This window comes from Pleurodeles waltl, chromosome 4_1 (genome assembly GCF_031143425.1).
Source record: "Pleurodeles waltl isolate 20211129_DDA chromosome 4_1, aPleWal1.hap1.20221129, whole genome shotgun sequence".
Lineage (NCBI taxonomy): Eukaryota > Metazoa > Chordata > Amphibia > Caudata > Salamandridae > Pleurodeles > Pleurodeles waltl.
Window position 1 is genome coordinate 561,780,488 of NC_090442.1, and position 18,295 is coordinate 561,798,782.

General features: G+C 38.3%; 1 protein-coding gene across 10 annotated transcripts in view; it reads right to left on the reverse strand.

The window, feature by feature from the left end:
* FOXP2 (forkhead box P2) overlaps positions 1 to 18,295 on the reverse strand; it is a 261,065-nt gene that overhangs the window by 28,405 nt on the left and 214,365 nt on the right. For 5 of the 10 annotated variants that reach the window (XM_069228942.1, XM_069228945.1, XM_069228941.1 and 2 more), the window contains exon 17: positions 6,246 to 6,335. The exons of the other annotated variants lie outside the window; for them this stretch is intronic. In XM_069228942.1, coding sequence (XP_069085043.1) covers positions 6,246 to 6,335 — 90 coding nt within the window. The remainder of the gene's footprint in view (positions 1 to 6,245; positions 6,336 to 18,295) is intronic. 10 annotated transcript variants of the gene reach the window in all.

Below are 18,295 nucleotides of genomic sequence, written 5' to 3' on the forward strand. Positions count from 1 at the left end.
GCAATCAATTTGTGATTTGTAAAGCCAGATATTATGATAGATCCAGGTATTATCCAAAATAAACATTTGAATGCAAGGGATATGATGTTATGTTAAGAATCTGTGATGAACAGTATATTATTTTTTCAGTATTTTTATAGAACGTAGACTGCTGAAAAAATCTGAACTGCTAATGCTATTACTATTCAAAACCAACAGTCATCTATGCATCACAGGTTAATGTTCTGAAACTGTGGTTGCTTGTAGTACACAGAGTGTGGATCAAGACACAACCAGAACTAGCTACTGTTTATGTTTACATCATGTTTACAAAAAATGACCACCCCTCAAGACTAGGAAACATATATGATTTCTAGAGAATTATTTTCAATAAGTAAATCAACTGTACCTGGTTTGCTGTCACTTGCATTGGCATTTCCGAAAACTAACTGAATGTTGCTTCATGGATTTAAAAGCATATTCATATTTTATGGTTATATATGGTTATTTTGCGTATTTGAATGCAAACAGGAAGACACTACTCATTAACCATAGCTGCCACACACACCCTCCCCTACGCCAATAGTGACTTGATAGGGCCTGCAGGGACAAAATGACTATCATAAAGGTACACAAAAAATGGCGGCAGAAAGAGAAAAACCTTGAAGCTTTCAGTTTTGTTTCATAGAAATAGTTACTTTATATTTGCTTTACTTAATGCTTAAAATTTCCCAGTATTTGAACATTAACTGCAATTAGTTATCATTTGAAACTTGGTCATTAGGTAAGTAATAAAGAAAATATGAATTCTCAGTGTGTTCTTGATGATTCAAGTCTTAATCATTTTGGAAATATCAAATACAAATAAAGAAAGTGTTGAAACAATAGATTGTGCAAAAACGTTTGGGGTTTTGTGAGTTTCTTATTAAGTAACCTAAGGAGAAAGTGATGTATGTGCGGGTGAATGAATCAAATATTGAATGAGATCATCCCTTTAGATGTGATCCACTGTTGGAGAATGGTTAAGGGGCAGTTTATTGTCAAGAAGATGGTAAACATGTCATGCATCAAGGCGTGAATTCATTGTGGCCAGGACAGTCTTTTTCAATTCTCATTGATAAACTCCAAGAGTGCACTCTGAAGGAATAATAGAGGATGTCCACAAAAGAGAGCCCATTAACACTGCACAAGCACCAGGAGAAGGCAATTCCTTAAACTGTTTTAAGTCTGTGCCAAAACATTCCTGCCTTGTGGAAAGTCCTGTAACCAAGGTTATGCTTTGGTTATAATTGTGATTCAGGAGACAGTGGTACATATTTGCTTATCAGCAAAGAAATTCACACCCCAGAAGGAGAATTTATGATTCCTTGTTACCTATATTTTAAGAACTACCAGATCTGCTGGATGGTAGGAAAACAGAAATGTATGCTCTTGGTTCTAACCATATCTTTTACCATCCTCCTGCAGACAAACGGCGCTGAATCACTAGCACTCCTTGGATTTTGAGTCTAGTATTCTATTTTAGAAAATGGACATAACATGTGCCTAGGTCAGCTTACACTAGATGACTAATCAAAACTGTGGTTTTCCTCCAGGCTCAACTTTGTCATCCAATCTATTCAGTATGTATATGTCTCTTTTGGCTCAGAACATTACTGACTATAGTCCACATGGGGACAAAGAAAGCTTGTTAATCAAGGAGGTCTAGGTGGTATGTGCTATTGGAATGGAAGTAGTTCATTGCATCCACTTAGCATTAAAAACAATGTCACCCTCTAGGCTTGTTCACACCACATATATGATTTGATTGGCCGTAATCCTCTGAAATGGCTCCCTCTCTAGTGAACCAATTCATTGTCATTCATTACCATTTGATTCTCAGACCAGTTCCATGGCACAAGCTGCTGACTTTCACCTGTACAACAAATATTGCAAGAAAAGATTTGGGGCCCAATGTACAATGTGATTTTGCAGTCACAAAAGGCAACTGCAAAATAGCCTTTCCTAATATACCATCACTATTGTGCGAGCTGGCATGCAAATACCAAGGGACCCCTTCGCCTTTGTGAATGGAAGAGAACATTGTTTTTCAGATCACATAGAGGTCCCTAAGAAAACGTCCTTTTTAAGGAAAACGGACCGCATTTAAAAAAAAAAAAAAACTTCCTTTTTAAGGAAAACAGACCGCATTTAAAAAAGAAAACTGCTTTATTTAAAAAGCAGTCACAAACATGGTGGTCTGCTGTCCCCAGCAGGCCACCATCCCTGTGAGTGTGGCCATTCCCAATGGAGTTGTAAATTGCAACTTACCTCATTGGGAATCGCAAACAGTATACTTAACACTGTTATACATTTTGTTTTGTGACTCAAAATTTAGGATTCCCAAATTGCGAGTCGCAAAACAAAAGGTCATAGATCTGGCCCTTTTTTTCAGTCGATTCAAGTCATTTGCACAAATGCCACTGGGGATGCAGCAAGGACATATGAAAGAGGAGAGAATGCCTAAAGAGAAAAAGGTGTGAGCTTTGGTGACCATAGACCCTGAAGAATAAAAGACTTAGGTAGTTTTATTATTACAAACATTTTTGTACCAATCCTTCCATCATAAAGCTTTGTATCCTAACCTGCTGTTGGTCTGAAAGGCAAAGTAGGTGAGTATTCAGTGATGTATTATCTCTCTGAAAGGTTTTCATTCACATTTCCCACTACATATTACTTGAAAAATTCAGAGGATGTAAACCTTACTTGGAACGCTAAGTCAGGGAGTAAAGCCCTGCCAGAATTGATGTCTAATCAGCAGTTAGCACAGTTTGCTATTTCAATTCCAATAAGGTTGACTCAGCTTTTTATCCTCATTTACTCTCATTCCTTTTTTCCGTTACTTCCCTCTTTCTTCCAGTAAAATCACACTCCACCAATTCCATAAAACAAAGTGATACATCTGCAACCTGCAGAGTTACAATCTGACACAGGTTTAGATTTAGGACTTTTGAGTATTCACAAGCTTGTGCCAAGGTATGCCTCAAAAGCTGTGCCAGTTGTAGATTGGAGGTACATCATCAGTGTGCAGTTTTTCATCTTTTTTAGTTTAGAGAAAATATTTTCCCCTTGAAAAAAGAACTTCTCCTGCAACATATATTATTTTTGGTGGGTGTTTCTTACCCTTCTGAACTGGCAATATTTTTATCTCACACTGGAAAGTGATTTAATGCTGCAGTTGACAGGCATATATTTTCCATGGTGGAAAAGGACCAGAGCAGTGCAGTAATATTACATGTTACACCTGTGAGATCACCTTTATACTGTACTGCACTCTTAATCCAGCCATTTGTTCATGTACATCAATCTGAGAGGATTAAATGGGTTTTTGTAGCATGCTCATTATTTTTAGGGTTCACCCCCCCCACTGCTTGATTCAAATCTTTTCTATGTAAAGTTTTCTGATAAGTGGTAGGTAGGTACAGATCCATATATACACATCAATAAATAAAACATAAATAAACAAATAACCCTACTTAATCACTGCATGTCAAATTTACGGACACAAAAAAAGACAACCTCTAAAAACTGCAGCATTAATTTTCAAGGAAAAAACTGCTAAATATTTAACAACAGCCCAACACCCTCAGTGCATTATGAATATATTCTGCAACAACATAGTTAACTAAGTCTTGAGCGGCTGTAAAGGTTTAGTAACAATCATCCCAGTTCAGTGTAGATGGACAATTTAGGAGGGAGTGTATTCCATTTACAATAATTTGCATCATACACTCACACAGACCATCATTACAAGTTGGCCATTATACTCCAATATGTATGATACCTCTTATTACAACACATATAGAATTTATGAGCATTGAGCTAAATACCTCATACCCATGATTAATTTTGGCTGGTCAAAACTGCTGATAATTATCTGGGGAAAAATACCTGCTAAATATGATAGCAAATATTTTGGTGCAAAAAGCATCAAAATCCCCATTATAGGTGACAAACATGTAACTCTGAAGTAATTTTGGAACCGATAAATCCTTACCCACAGGAGTAGGATTTTATCAAGCATAATATATATGTGGCACCAATTACCGACTAAGTTATAATGCGGGACACCATGTAGAAGAGACGCCACAAGGCTACAAAATATACAGACTTCCTTATAACAATGTTTTTTAAGCTGAATAAGTGATGAGTTAGGATTGTTTGAATATTTTCCAATATGCAACCTTTAGGGCAGAGTAGTTATGACAGCCTTGTCAGCATACAAGTACTGGCTTTTTAGCTCAGATGACAAGCAACATTTCACAGAACCACATGCGAAAGGGCTATATTGAAGGCCCCTAAATGCCAGAAATGTAAAAGATTAATAGTAAATCTAAGGCATTTGAATGAGATATGACCAAAAGAATTATGAACTTCTTGCAATATATTCTACATATTACCATTCAGACTCCATTTCAGTACGTGTTGGGCACATCTAGTAATAGGCCTATTCTCAATAGCCCTCTTTCAAGGCACAAGGCACAAAGGACCTAAAAACAATTCTTAAGAATTCTTAAGAAACTGCACTATAGATCTGTTAAAGTGAAGGCATATTTATCATCCCATTAGTTCTCTTATAGACAGATGAATACCATTCGCTCTGGCTAGGTCAGTCTAATGCTGTAACTAACGGCATGTGCGGTGATATCGATTTCAACCCCATACAGAGTAAAACCGATTAAACCATATATCGTTAGCTACAAGACCTTAGCAATTTTGGAAAGGTGCTTGCTTCATATAGCATCTACTTCAAAAGTAATGCCTAGGTAAATATAGAGGTCTAATACTTGCTCAAAAGCTTTTTCCCCTCAATCCAATTAAGCTTGATTTAACCTTTCTAACAACCCTAACTACCATATTTATTGTATTCAAATAGTTATGGTATGTAATTTCACAAAATACACACATTTGCTCATTTGCATTTGATAGTTTCAATACAATCCCAGCTACATAAGAAAATGAACAGTAAGCAGCCATATTATGCCATATTAATTGAGGGCGGGTACACCAAATCTAGGTAATCAGTGGGATCATCAAAATCACATGGAGAAATAATAAAAAATGTAAAAGGACTAGACTGCAACCGTACCTCACACTAACTAAACTCAGCTTCCTAACTTTGGCATGTCATTGTTATTACAATAAGATGTCCTAAACAAACTACTTTATTAATCCTAGCAAACTGGAACAAGCCCCCAGCAGTACTCTATAGCAATGTTATATATCATTTGTTGGCTGCTTTGTCCGAGTCCCAGAAATAACTATTTAGGTACTGACCCACGATTGTAATATATTTTTCAAATAGCACAACACCCTCATCTATATTGATCTGTTATTCCATAAAGTAGATTGAGATGTTAGAAATGTATTATATTAAACCACCCAATGTTTCAGATGCCTGAGAATTCACTCAGTTCCGGTCTTTCCACTAGGATGGAGATGATTGAAAACAACTGGGGTCATTAACTTCTTGCAAACTAATACAATCTCCACATGTCACCAACAGTTAGAAACAGGTTTTCCTTCAAAACAGCTAAAGGTAAGGAGTAGAATGCTTGCAATTTGGGCTGTCCTGTTCCTTTAGGGGCATGACTTAGACTGATTTTCATCAAGCTCATCTCTGAAGTAGCATAGTGTGAAAAAAGGATATACTGGATTCACTCCAGAGTGACTTGCAGTGGGAGATGCTTTTTCAAATATTCCAAACATGATTTTACATATGATACCCTACCGGAAAGAGGTACGGCCTATGAGTTTTCTGCCATAAGACCTAAGCAAGAGTAGAGTGGCATTGTGAAACATATATTTCTGTTTTATGTGTAACAAGATGGGCACATGATTTGAATCACTTTGACATGTGTGCCGCTAAACATGTCACCAAACACACTGAAGTGCCTGTATAATCAATCAATACTAGTCACTATCATGCTCAACTCATAACCCAGTTTACTTTAAAAAAAAAAGATATGCTAGGGGCAAACTAGCAAATTCATTCAAACTATACAGATATCAAATCTTTTCAGCTGAAATTTGTATATTTCTGTCTGGAACTTCACAACTTAATAATATGAATCTATTCCTATCTGGACAGTTCAGATTCTAACTGTTGTGCTATGATGTATACAAGGTTTTAATGCAAACGACTAGCATCTAACATTTATCCAACTAACATTTATCTAACTGTATTAACATCCCCCCTTAATCCCATTAAAGTGTAATTGGCTCACCGTTGTAGGCACTGGAGCAATCTCAAAGTGGAATGACAGGGGACTGGGATGATCCTTTTGTCAAGAGGAGTGAGAAGGAACTGGAATGATCTGTAAGTGCAACAACAGGGGACTGGAACAATGTGAAACTGAAAAGATACAGCAATTACAATGACCCAAACCAGGAAGAACAACACTCAAGGCACTAGGAGGCAGAATGAATGCAGATTGAAATGGTAATAACAGTTAAATGGGAGGATTTTAAAATGAATAATGGTTAACAAAACAGCATAGAATATACATGATTGGCATGTCAAATCTCAGACTTTCTGGAATAAGCTGGGGCTAAAACATGAAAGAATGATACTTCTAGACATTTCAGACAGGAGAATTTAGACTCACAGCCAATATGAGGAAGGGATTGGGCTATAAATAATTATTATAAATGGCTATGGGATGGTGTGTGACGTAAATGAGTAATTAAACTTATGTACATAACGTTGATGAGAATGCACACAAAACAGAAATTTGCAATTTAAAAACTGATCTCCCAGAAGAAGGGACAAGCATTGCCTAATTATATCAGGTTTCTAAATATCAAGAGGACAGCATGGCACACAAAATAACACTGTGTGCCTGTTCACTATGAATGTAAGTCTCTTTTTAAAAAAATAGATTTATCTCGAGTGCTGTTCCTTTTGTATGGCACCTTGACCATTAAAGGAATGTATGTCAATAAATACTTTGGATGTTGCATACAGGTGCTTGGTACAAACAAAATCATTTCCAGTTCTATGAACATACAGTTGTTAGACGTGTGTAAATATTTATCTTTTCTGAAATTAAGTAAACACACAGTGGCCAAGGTCTGCATAAGACAGTACCATCACTCTCAAGTCATAGCCTGCAACAAACATTTTCAGTCAATTGCAACCTTTCCAAATGGTAAGTTAAAACATAGTTGATTCAATAATGGTGTAGATAGGATCTACGGATTTTAATCAAACATAGCCCTGTACAAGAAAATGTCTAGCAAAGCCTCCACATTGAAATAGCTTTTGGGTGTTATTTCTTTGTGAGCATACAATAGGTTATGTGTCCTATTTTTTTATATACTACCACCCTGACCAATAGGGCTTCAGGGCACAGTTTGGTGTGACTTATAACTATGCAAAAATAGGCTTTTACTATATGGTTGAGGTACATTTCAACATGCCAGTGAAGTGTATTTAAACTGCAGCCCAACCAAAGTACTGTGTTGCTCATGACAGACATATACTTTAGCCCTTGTTATGGTTGGTGTAAATACACATTATGCCCCACATAAGACACTTATTATGATGCTGTAGGTGTATTTTCTGTGCTATTTTAAATGGTCTTATAGGACAGTTAATGAAACACATTTTATCAAGAGCATTTTAGGATCAGACTACACATATTGTGTCACTGCATAGCAGTGTCAATTATAACCGAATCATAGTACCAGTGAGAACAGTGCCCACACAAGATATAAAATATGGGGTGACAATGCAGAAAAGGCAAATTTGCCACTTTTACCTTTTCAACAATATTTGTCAGATATTGTGAAAGAACCAATGTGATGTCATTTCCCCTCCTGTATGATTCCCAATCTTCAAGTAATGAAGGTACAGTTGAGTTTTAAATGGGGGCTATATGAATGACTAAACAAATAACAGAAAGACAATAAAATTACTATGATGTAATGTAGTTTCAATTTGTAATTCAATTGAAGAGTGTAATTATGTTTTTTAAAGAAAATAGATAGTGATATTTCTAGTTAGATAACCACACTACTAGTTAGACTACACAATAAACTATGTTGGTGATAATAAGAAGATATACCTTGACTGATAATTTGTAATCAGGGGAAGATTTCAATGAGTTTGCTTTTGTAAAGCTGCTGTTAAATTTAGTATACATTTTGCATACAAGTGAATAAATACCTGACTGTTCAACTCATTCAAATATTACTGAAATGCAGCATTTCTTTCCAGTGGTATTCAAAGCTCATATCAGACACATAAATGGAAATAATTATCACTAATACTATATTCCTATTATATTTTCCTTTGGAGGTGTCAAAATAGGTTTCCATTTTATTCTAATCTTGATACCTTGACCCTATAGCCCTAGTCTGTCAGTAAGTTAAAATGTCAGAAAGCACCTAAGTTAGTCCTATGCCATGGCTTGAAAATGTAATATATTTAGTACTTTCTAATTGCTTTACTGGCATCATAACTGCCCCTGCAACAAGTGCTTTAAAACAAATATATTAAAGGGTTATTGGTAATAAACATGCTCTGCATTTTCTGTTTTTCTAGTGTGTGTTTGTGATATCTAATTTATATTCCAAACTTTAAACCAATTCTCATCTTTGCATTTATAAAACAAAGTGGAAATAATCCCTTTTTTTGAAGTCAATCTTGATTGAGAAAGGTAAGTATAAACATCTAAGAAGTATAAAAAAAATTGAGGAAAAAGAGTCCACAGTGCACACTTTTTGCTATGAAAATGTTTTTATGAAGCTGTTATGAGCAACAATGTTTCCACTACATAATAGTAAATTAATAATTTTGGTGACGATGCTGTAGAATAAACCTGCCTGATACATCTACAGCAATTACTTTACTTCATAGATAGACGTTCAGATAAACCACATTTAAAATCACACAGCAGGCGGTGTTAATCATTACTTTTGCATCAGGGCTCAATAGTTGTCTGTTTTAGTGTTGATGGTCATGTTAACTTTACAGATAGGCAGAAACAACCATGTAACATTATTTTGATTTAAAAAACACAACTATCTTTTGGATGAGTGAAACAAAACATCTGTATTATTAAACAGAACACAATTCTGTTGATCCCCAACCAATAAGTGATGAAACAGCATGTGACAGTTGTTTTTTTTGGAAGGGTGGCTAGGTTAGAGCCTGTGCATATGATGTGTGACTATGCTCAGCTTCATAACCAGCCTGAAGGCCTAAAAATGGTACAAGCACAAGGAACCCATCTAATCAACAGCCAAATCCAGATGGTTCAGTTCTGTGTTTATCTAATGGGCTCAGCTGGAATATCCAGGTGTCTTCTTTGACTTTAAACTGAGCAGCACAAGTGTACATAAAAACATTTGACTCATTTTTGCTATCACTGAAACTACCCAACAACAAGTAGTATCCTATTAGTACTTTGTAAAATTTATCAAGCTCGTCAAGGTGGTATGACTTCTGAGTGCAAAAGCATCTCTGAGCCTGATTCCCCAGGCTCTGCAAGTCACACAGTACTTTATAGTCATGATTCACTGTTAATATCTCACTAATATTTAAAAACAGTTAGCTCTCAATTCAAAACTAACACTAATGTAAGTACCTCTGCAGTGTTGAGGGGATGCATGACACAAAGAGCCTAAATATAAACAAGTGGAATATTGTCAACAACAAAGAACACACAAGGAAAGGCAGAACTTGGGTATTAGATGTTACCAGCTAAAAACAACTTGTTTTGTGAGTGGTCACAAATACCACTCCCACCATCCGGCACATCAAAGATATAACCACTGGTTTCAACAAAGTGCTGGAAACCTACCATGTCAAATATATGTTCATATGCACAAGATAAATGCTTATGACCAGAACTGTGATTGCCACTCCAACTATCATAACTTAACAGCAATGCCCTAAAATTTGTCAAAATAAGATGTTTTAAGGTACTTCTGTGACCTTTGAAATGTACACTATGAAGGCCTTCTTCAGAAAGGAAAATCTAGTTATAAATGTAAGTTTACAAAAGAGTTTAACTTTTGTATCCCTGCAGAAATTCACAAAGGGCTTACTAGCAGGTAATATGTATTTTCAAGAGTGGATATCTGCACTTCTAAATCCAACTCAAGGGGTGGAAAATGAAAATTCCAAGGTGCTGTTTGCCTTTGAATTTTGGGAATGACTACAACCATGCTCAATTGTAGCTGCTCTCAAACTACTCTTAGCCTACAGTCCCCTGGAAATTATTGGATGTTTACTCCAGCCAAGGTTTGAAGTATCTTCTTTTACATGAAATTAAGGAGAATGAATCAGCATGTTTAGTGGGGATGTAGGAGAAGGGCTTACTATATGGAGAAAATACTTCACATACAAAGTGCATTTACTCTTGAGATTCTATTTCCCCAAAGAGGCATTCTCTGTTTTGGGGAACTACATTCAGGAGAAAAGGGGCATTCACAAAAAGTCACATGACATTCCTAGAAGTAGACTTGGAAACCTGCACGTGGTGCAGCTTTCCATAGGTCCTTTTGGGAATGTTTGTGAATATAAGAACAATGGAAAAGTATAATCAGGCTGAGCCATAACTCTATGTCTGAGCTATTTTTTGTTTGTAACTTGTCTTTTATTGAGCAGATACAGATACAAACAGGACATAGAAAGGTACAATATAGAGGTCAGTGTCCAACGATGAAGAGAGGTAGGTGGTTCCAGAAACCAATCTAGGTCTCCAAGAGGATGAGCACCCTCCCCATGTTCAGGGTATAATTTGCTTCATCAGTGTACGCCTAACTATTAGAAGTGATTGCACTCCTAGAGGAGTTCCTTCACAGAGTGGGCATCTGCATCCATCCCCACCAAGCTGGCCAACAGGAAAAGCACCAACTTCTGGCAGTTTACCCACAAGTCAGAGACCTATCTGAACGCTATGATGATCTCCAGCAGCACCCACACTGAAATCTCCGGACAGGTGGCATATATTAACGCATTGTCTGCATATATAGAGACAACACGGGCATGGCCATCCACCATAATCCCCCATTTGTCCATGTCACTCATAGTCAGATGGCCAGGAATTCCATCGCCAAGGGGAACAGGAGGGGTGACAGGGGCAGTCCTGCCTCATGCCCCTCCCAATGGGGAAACAATCGAAGGCCGCAGTCCCATTACTGATCTGAGCCATCGGCTGGGGGTACAGGAGCTTCACCCATGAAAGAAACACCGGATTGAGGCCCATTCTCTGCAGCACTTACCAGAGATAGTCAAAGCCAAGCATTTCAAATGCTTTCTCGATGTCTAGTGACACCACCACAGCCCCAAGATCAGTGCCCACCACTGAGTGCAGCACATGGGCTAGTGTCCGCAAGATCACATGTCCTCTTCCCATGCATGAAGCCACACCAGGTGGGTTATTACTTTGCCTATCTGTAGCAACAAGGGCCATAGCCAGTATCTTACTGTCGACCCCCAACATGGACAGGGGGTGGTAAGAGCTGGGATCCAGCAGGTCCTTACCTGATTACAGGAGCATAATGATCTGAGCTTCTCTCATGGATCATGGCAGGCAGCCCCCGAGTCAAGACACCTGAAGAATTTCCAATAGGTTTGACAGTAGTAGCCCGGAGAATGCTTAACAATATTCTACTGGGAGGCCATACAGCAACGTGCCATGGAATTAACTACCTCCTGTAGTTCCTTCATCCAAAGATTTTCCTAAAGACCCAGACTATGGCCCTCATTACAACCCTGGTGGTCTTGGACCACCAGGGTTGTTGTGGCAGATTTCACCGCCAGATATTACGGGTCGCAGAGCTGCCCAGGGGATTACGAGTCCCCCTACTGCCAGCCTTTTCCTGCCGGTTTGAGCCGCCAGGAAAAGGCTGGCGGTATGGGGAGTCGCGGTGCCCCTGGGGGGCCCTGCACTGCCCATGCCACTGGCATGGGCAGTGTATGGGCCCCCTGACACGGCACCATGCAGCTTTTCACTGTCTGCATAAAAGCACGATGGGTGCAACTGCACCCGTCGCACGGCCGCAACATCGCCGGCTCCATTTGGAGCGGCTCCTGTGTTGCGCCCGAGATCCCTGCTGGGCCGGCGGGAGGAAACCAGGTTTCTGCCCGCTGGCCCAGCGGGGATCTCCTGATGGCCGCGGCGGGAGTGCGGTCGCATTGGCGGGCGCCCGGCGGTCCGATCTTGGCGGGCGGCTAAGGTTGTAATGAGGGCCTATGTGCCTGTATGAGACGCTGTAGGGTCAGACCGTCTAGGATGCATCCTGCCACCCTTAGGGGGCTGTCTGAGCTATTAAATTTTTTCATGAATAGGGCCCCAATTTAGTGGTCCTAAATAGTACTACATAAGCGAAAATATTATTAAAAAATGCTTTTTTTGTAAGACATGTTGATCTTTTAAAACAAATGTTTGAATATGCTACATATGGCAATACGTTCCTTCTGTCTCAAAGCAGACAAACCTAATGGTACATGCTGCATAATAAGAAGCATTGTACAAAACAGAAGCATTCAATTAATTATTAAAGGTGTTTACTATAAAATATTTTTTGAAATAGCTTCTGCATGCTGACTTTTTACAGTAGCAATCTTTCACAGAAAGGATTAAAACAATTATAACCGCACATTCAAATCTTATATACATGCCTTGATCAGTCAAATATAAATAAGCACTGTTCCAGCCAGGTTAACTTTTGCACTCACTCCTTACTAATGTCTTATATCATGCCTTTCCATTGTACTTCTTTTGGAATGCTAAATTAAGTGGAACATTTGAAAGTATTGTCTTCCATAAGGAAGGTTGGCATAACCCGGACCATCTAGTTCGTTGAGAAATTAGAGCTATAAAACTGACAGGATCCAAACTGTTCCAGGCATATTAAACTTTCCATAAGGAAACAGATACATAGATCTTTACCACAGATGATGTGAACTACAGGAAATACACCCCTGAGCAATGCTGCAAAAACAGGGAGCCATGACAGTGCAAAAGATAAGTCTTTAATGCTGGTGAACAGTTCTCCCCAAGAATCATCACAAATACCCATATCATTCTCAAAACATCCTAAAACCAGCACTTTCAAATGCTATTTTTCTACCATTTCTAAATATCAGCTATATTATTGTATCTAAAGAAATACCTGGAATATTTGCATACTTGGAATAGTTCTGTAGCTCAGTGACACTGAAGGTCTCACTTAAATAAATAATATAAATCATCTGCATCAAATGTGTTATATGCGTTTTGCGAGAATACATTCTAACTGATGTTTTTGCAAGTTTGCAAGTACAATAAACTGCATAGAGCAATTCTAGGGTGAACGCAGTGTTGTAAATGGGCAGGTGCTTTTCCGGTGCTCAGTCAGTGCACTCTGAAAATGAGAGTACATGTCCTTCTCAGCACTAATGCAATATATTTAAAGGGAAAGTATCAGGACTTCTCAGGATCAAAAAGGTACTCTAAATAGAGACTACCAGCACTTCTATATTTCCATTTAAAGCATTAGGTAAATGCCCAATGTGCAGCCACCGATGCACACCAACTGTCTGATTGCCTTTCCTAAAAAGTGATGGGCATGCATTATCAGGTCATCCATACATCCAGACAACACAGTCAGAGTATGAAGCTGTACAGTCAATGGGTCTAATATTGCTTAATTTTACCGTAGTGTCTATAACTACTCTTAGGCCCTCATTATGTCTTTGGTGGTAAAAACCGCCTAACGCCACGGCGACTGCCGCCAAAAGACCTTTGACGCGGCTAACATCCGTCTGCCCTATTATGACCACAGCCAGATTTCCGCCACAAGAAGGGCGGAAATCCGACTGTGGTCATGCTGGCTGACGGTGTTAAGGTGGCGCTGCTACCACCAGCAGCGCCATGTCAGTAGACCGCCGCCAGCCATATTATGAGAAATAATATGGCCTGGCGGTGTTCTGCTGGTGGGCCCAGCTGGCGGTAACAGCGCCCCGTCCCGTCCCCTGCCGGAAGGATTCAGGTAAGTCGGGTTTCCATCAGGGGTGAGGGAATTGTGTGTGTGGGGGATGCATGAGTATGTGAGTGTGTACGTGAATGAAAATGTATGTGTAGTGTTGTTTGCATGCATGTCTGCATGTGTGAAAATGCATGTAAGTATGGATATGAGAATGCATGTGTGCGTGTCAGTGTGAATGTGGTGTGGATGTGTGCATGAATGAATGGATGCATGTGTGTATGAATGCGTGTATGCCTGTGTGAGTGGGTGTGTGTATGCGTGGTGCATGTCTGCGTTCATAACTCCACGAAAACCATGGCGGTAGGCAGCATCAAAATGCCTGAGGCAGTACAATAGCGGCCGCTGGGCTGGAGATTGTTATCTCCAGACCAGCGGCTCCTACCGCCATGGCGGTCGGAGTTGTACATTGGGGTTATGGCTTCAGCCAACGCGCCAATGTCAAAATGTGACAGTATGTACCGCCAGCTGGTGGTACTACCGCCACATTGCCACCGACCGCCGGGGTCATAATGACCCCCTTAATCCTTCTGAATAAGAATTTAGTAGGCTTTACAATTTCCTGTTTTATACCAACCCTTGATTTTGGCCATGTTCATGTTTGCTCTAAAATCATAGAAATGGTCTGGATGTTTGCTCAACATTAATCTTTCCCAGATATAAGCTTTTGCTTTTAAATCCTCTCCCTCAAATTTCCAACAAAAATAGGTATATAGTAGCCGTACATCACCTCATTTGATCTATGGCTTAGGATGTATCATTTTGTTGTGAATCAGTGTTAGAGATGACACTTCAAATCAGATTTCTGTTTATGGTGAGTGAAGCCTGTTTGATATTTGAAATGTTCATCCCACTTTCTCCACAGATCGCTGTCTGTGAACCCAGAGTGGAAAACCCAATCATTGTTCATGTAAAGATGCATATCTCTGTTCAACCAGAAAATATACAAAGATATAGGATTGAATGGATAAATATAACTTTAACATGTTACGATGCACCTATCCATGATCTAAGAAAGATGGTTTCTAATTAAAGCAGAGTGATGATTGTCAAAAGTTGTAAATCACGTAAATGGACCCACCAGCAGGTTGAAAAATAATTTTAGACCATGTGATATATTAAGTTGGTCCAATGTGCAACATATCTCTTTCCAAAAACACTGCAGCTGCAGATCATTATGACGGAGAACTGGCCACCCCTGCTTGACGAGACATTGACATCCTAATGGTTCTTTTTAAAGAAATTACACTTGGATGTTGGATGTCTTATACCTAATGCAGCTACCTACAAGATCCCATGCTTCACTATATAAGGTAAAAGATTTCCAAACAAGGATGAAATAACTGCATCACATATCTGAATTTATATCTCATATAAACAAAATATGGATATTCCAATGTTTACGAAGCGAGGCCGGTACCCGAACTAGCCACAAAATTACTAAACAGCCTCAAATAGCCGAATATTGTTATACTGTGAAAATTCATATGATTAAGTTTTACTTTTGTATTGGGAAGCATCCCAAAATGGCCAATCTATTAAAAAAAGTACCCAATATTCATTGAAAATTCAGTTTTACTGTCTTTTCTTTTACGTATCTTGCATTTCTATGACGAATTCAACTGTTCTCTAAATTCATTCTGTATATGCCAAGAGTAGTCTTTTGGCTTTGGCTTTAGGAAGGATAAACATGAATGGAAAAAAATCAACACCTTTTCATAACAGAACAGTCCATTTTGTTTTTTAAAACCATTTAGAAATTCATATAAATTGAAATTGGGTCTCCCCCTTAGTTTAATCTAGTGAGAAAAATTAGTGAAGAGATTAATTACGCTGATAAATGTCATACTTTTGAAAAAGATTATGCTGAATTATCATTCTCGAAAATGTATTGTAGCTGATAACGCAGGGAAAGGTAATTACCAGGTGCAAAATTAGCAAACCATTCTGGGCTTTGGACCCCAGACTAAGGGATAACAAACAAATTGTACATGCCCCTCAACTCCTCTGTTCTCAGGTGAGCAACTTACAGTTTCACCCTTTTTTGCCCACATTGTTTTCAACATGTGCTATCTTGTGAAATCTTCGGGAAAATGCTCAGGATATACAATTTGTGCCCAACTATAATCCTATTTTGGGCACAAACAGCTGTTTGCGCCTAACGCTGGATTACAGTGTTCATATTTTAGGAACAGTAAGAAGTTTTTATCTGGACTTTCATTAGCATTATAGCATGTTGTTTTCCTTTGTGGTTTGGGTTTATGGAGAAATTGATCCCTTTAAGCTACCGGCTCATGATTGCAGGTACGTTAACAAAATGGTTCAATTAACGGCAATGAATGTATGTATGGTAGACGTTTGTGGCTGCATCAAACAAACTGACCTCTGAAAGTACTATTTTAAGACCGGTATCTACCACAAGTTTTGCCTGCCAGTTCCTTGGATAATTGTATAGCTCATGTACTGGTATATTATCACCTGAGAGAGTGGGTAAAGAAATGTGTCTCTTTTGAATTAAAATATGACGCATTTTTTCACCTCTAAATTAAACACAAAACACAGCAAAATGACATAACACAAAGCAAAATAAAAAGGAAAAAACATAACTACACACAATACAACAAAACATAATGCGACACAACAACCGAAGTAAATATTAAATCAAAATGTAAAAAGGCATCGCAAAGTCGCAAGAGTACAAAAATAAGACAACACCTCGCCTACAAAGCAAAATGACACATAAATATGCTTAAACATGCTGTTCACGCATTACCACTTTCACAAATCTTCATTCATAACAGCATTGCGCACTGCCTTACTTAACACCAAGGACATCTATGAGCATCGGTTAAAAAAAAAAAAAAAGATCCTACCCCTATCCGTTTCACATGAATTAAGTGTCCAAAAACATGTAAACGCTGCAGTTAGATGGTGTTTCTACACAATATATAGTTTTCCTGAACCCTCCTTTTTTTTAAAAACATGTTGCATTTCTATGATCTAGCACTAGAATCTCAGTCTACAAGACTGTCATGCCTGGTGTACTAATTTGCTATTACTAAGAATAATTAGCATGTTCATATTGTGCTTTATGCATCCTTGTACGCCTATTTAGGTATGACACTTCAAAAAAATAAATATATGTTCCACAGTTATAAGCCCCACTTCCTAAACTAATGGACAGTGCACTTTAGCTACAAGTTTTTGCGTTTAAAACACACGATGTGATTCCGGTTCTTTTTCAAGGGGCATTGTTGTGGCATCTGCAAGAGAGGAGAGCATTAGGAAACCCTAGAGGGCTGCTAAAGTGGCAACAAAACTAGAATGCCTCGAGCTGCCTGTGGCATAACTGACGGCACAAAGCATAGGAGGTGAAGCCATGCCTTTGATTGCTCACTTTTCTGGTGCTGAGCAGTGCTAATCTCACTGGTTTAGACTAGTGTTTTTTCCACTTCGGATTTGATTACTTCTTCTCTATTATTTAGAACGGCTAATGATTTCCAAAACAGCTTTTTTTCCCGTTTTGAACATTGTATAGCCAGAAACTGAATAGACAGAACAGATCCTCACATGTGTCGAGATTTATACAATGAAGCAGCGGTGATGGAGATTATAAAACAGCTGTTTACTGGCGGTCAAAATGAAAAAGTGAACGAAATCTGCAGATTATTCACAACAAACTATTGAGGAGTCCCACAAACGTGTGTGACATTTGAAAGAGACCTATTCAAAATGTCTCATTATAGAACTGGGACCTGAGTAAAGGTGAAAGGAAATTTCCAGGAAAAGTACAATTGGAAATAAAAATGCTGAACTGCTAGAAAAGAGGGTATTTCAGAGCCACTAAAATATTTGTAAGTATATATATATATATATATATATATATATATATATAAATATATATATATACACATATATATATAACATGTCATGTTCATAGATAACTGTGGAGATTGGGTACTGGTCTTTAGTAAACAAAAAACTGCAGAATCGACAACGCGGATTAAGGCCAGGCGTTTCTAAAGCAACATACACATCTGAAATCCGCAATACATCAATTTTTAATTATTTCCCTTTTTCTTCTCCATTAAAAAGGGGGTAGGGTGAAGATTTTAAAGTAATTAATGATACAGTTAACTGCTAAATATTGATAGGGTAGTAGTATTGCATAAAATGTAACACATAAACCTTGCCAATACAGACCCACCAGTAATTTCATTTGAATAACCAATTGTGTTGATTTATTTAACAGAGAACGTTCATTTTTACTAGCTTCTGCTAAACTGTTTTTAAC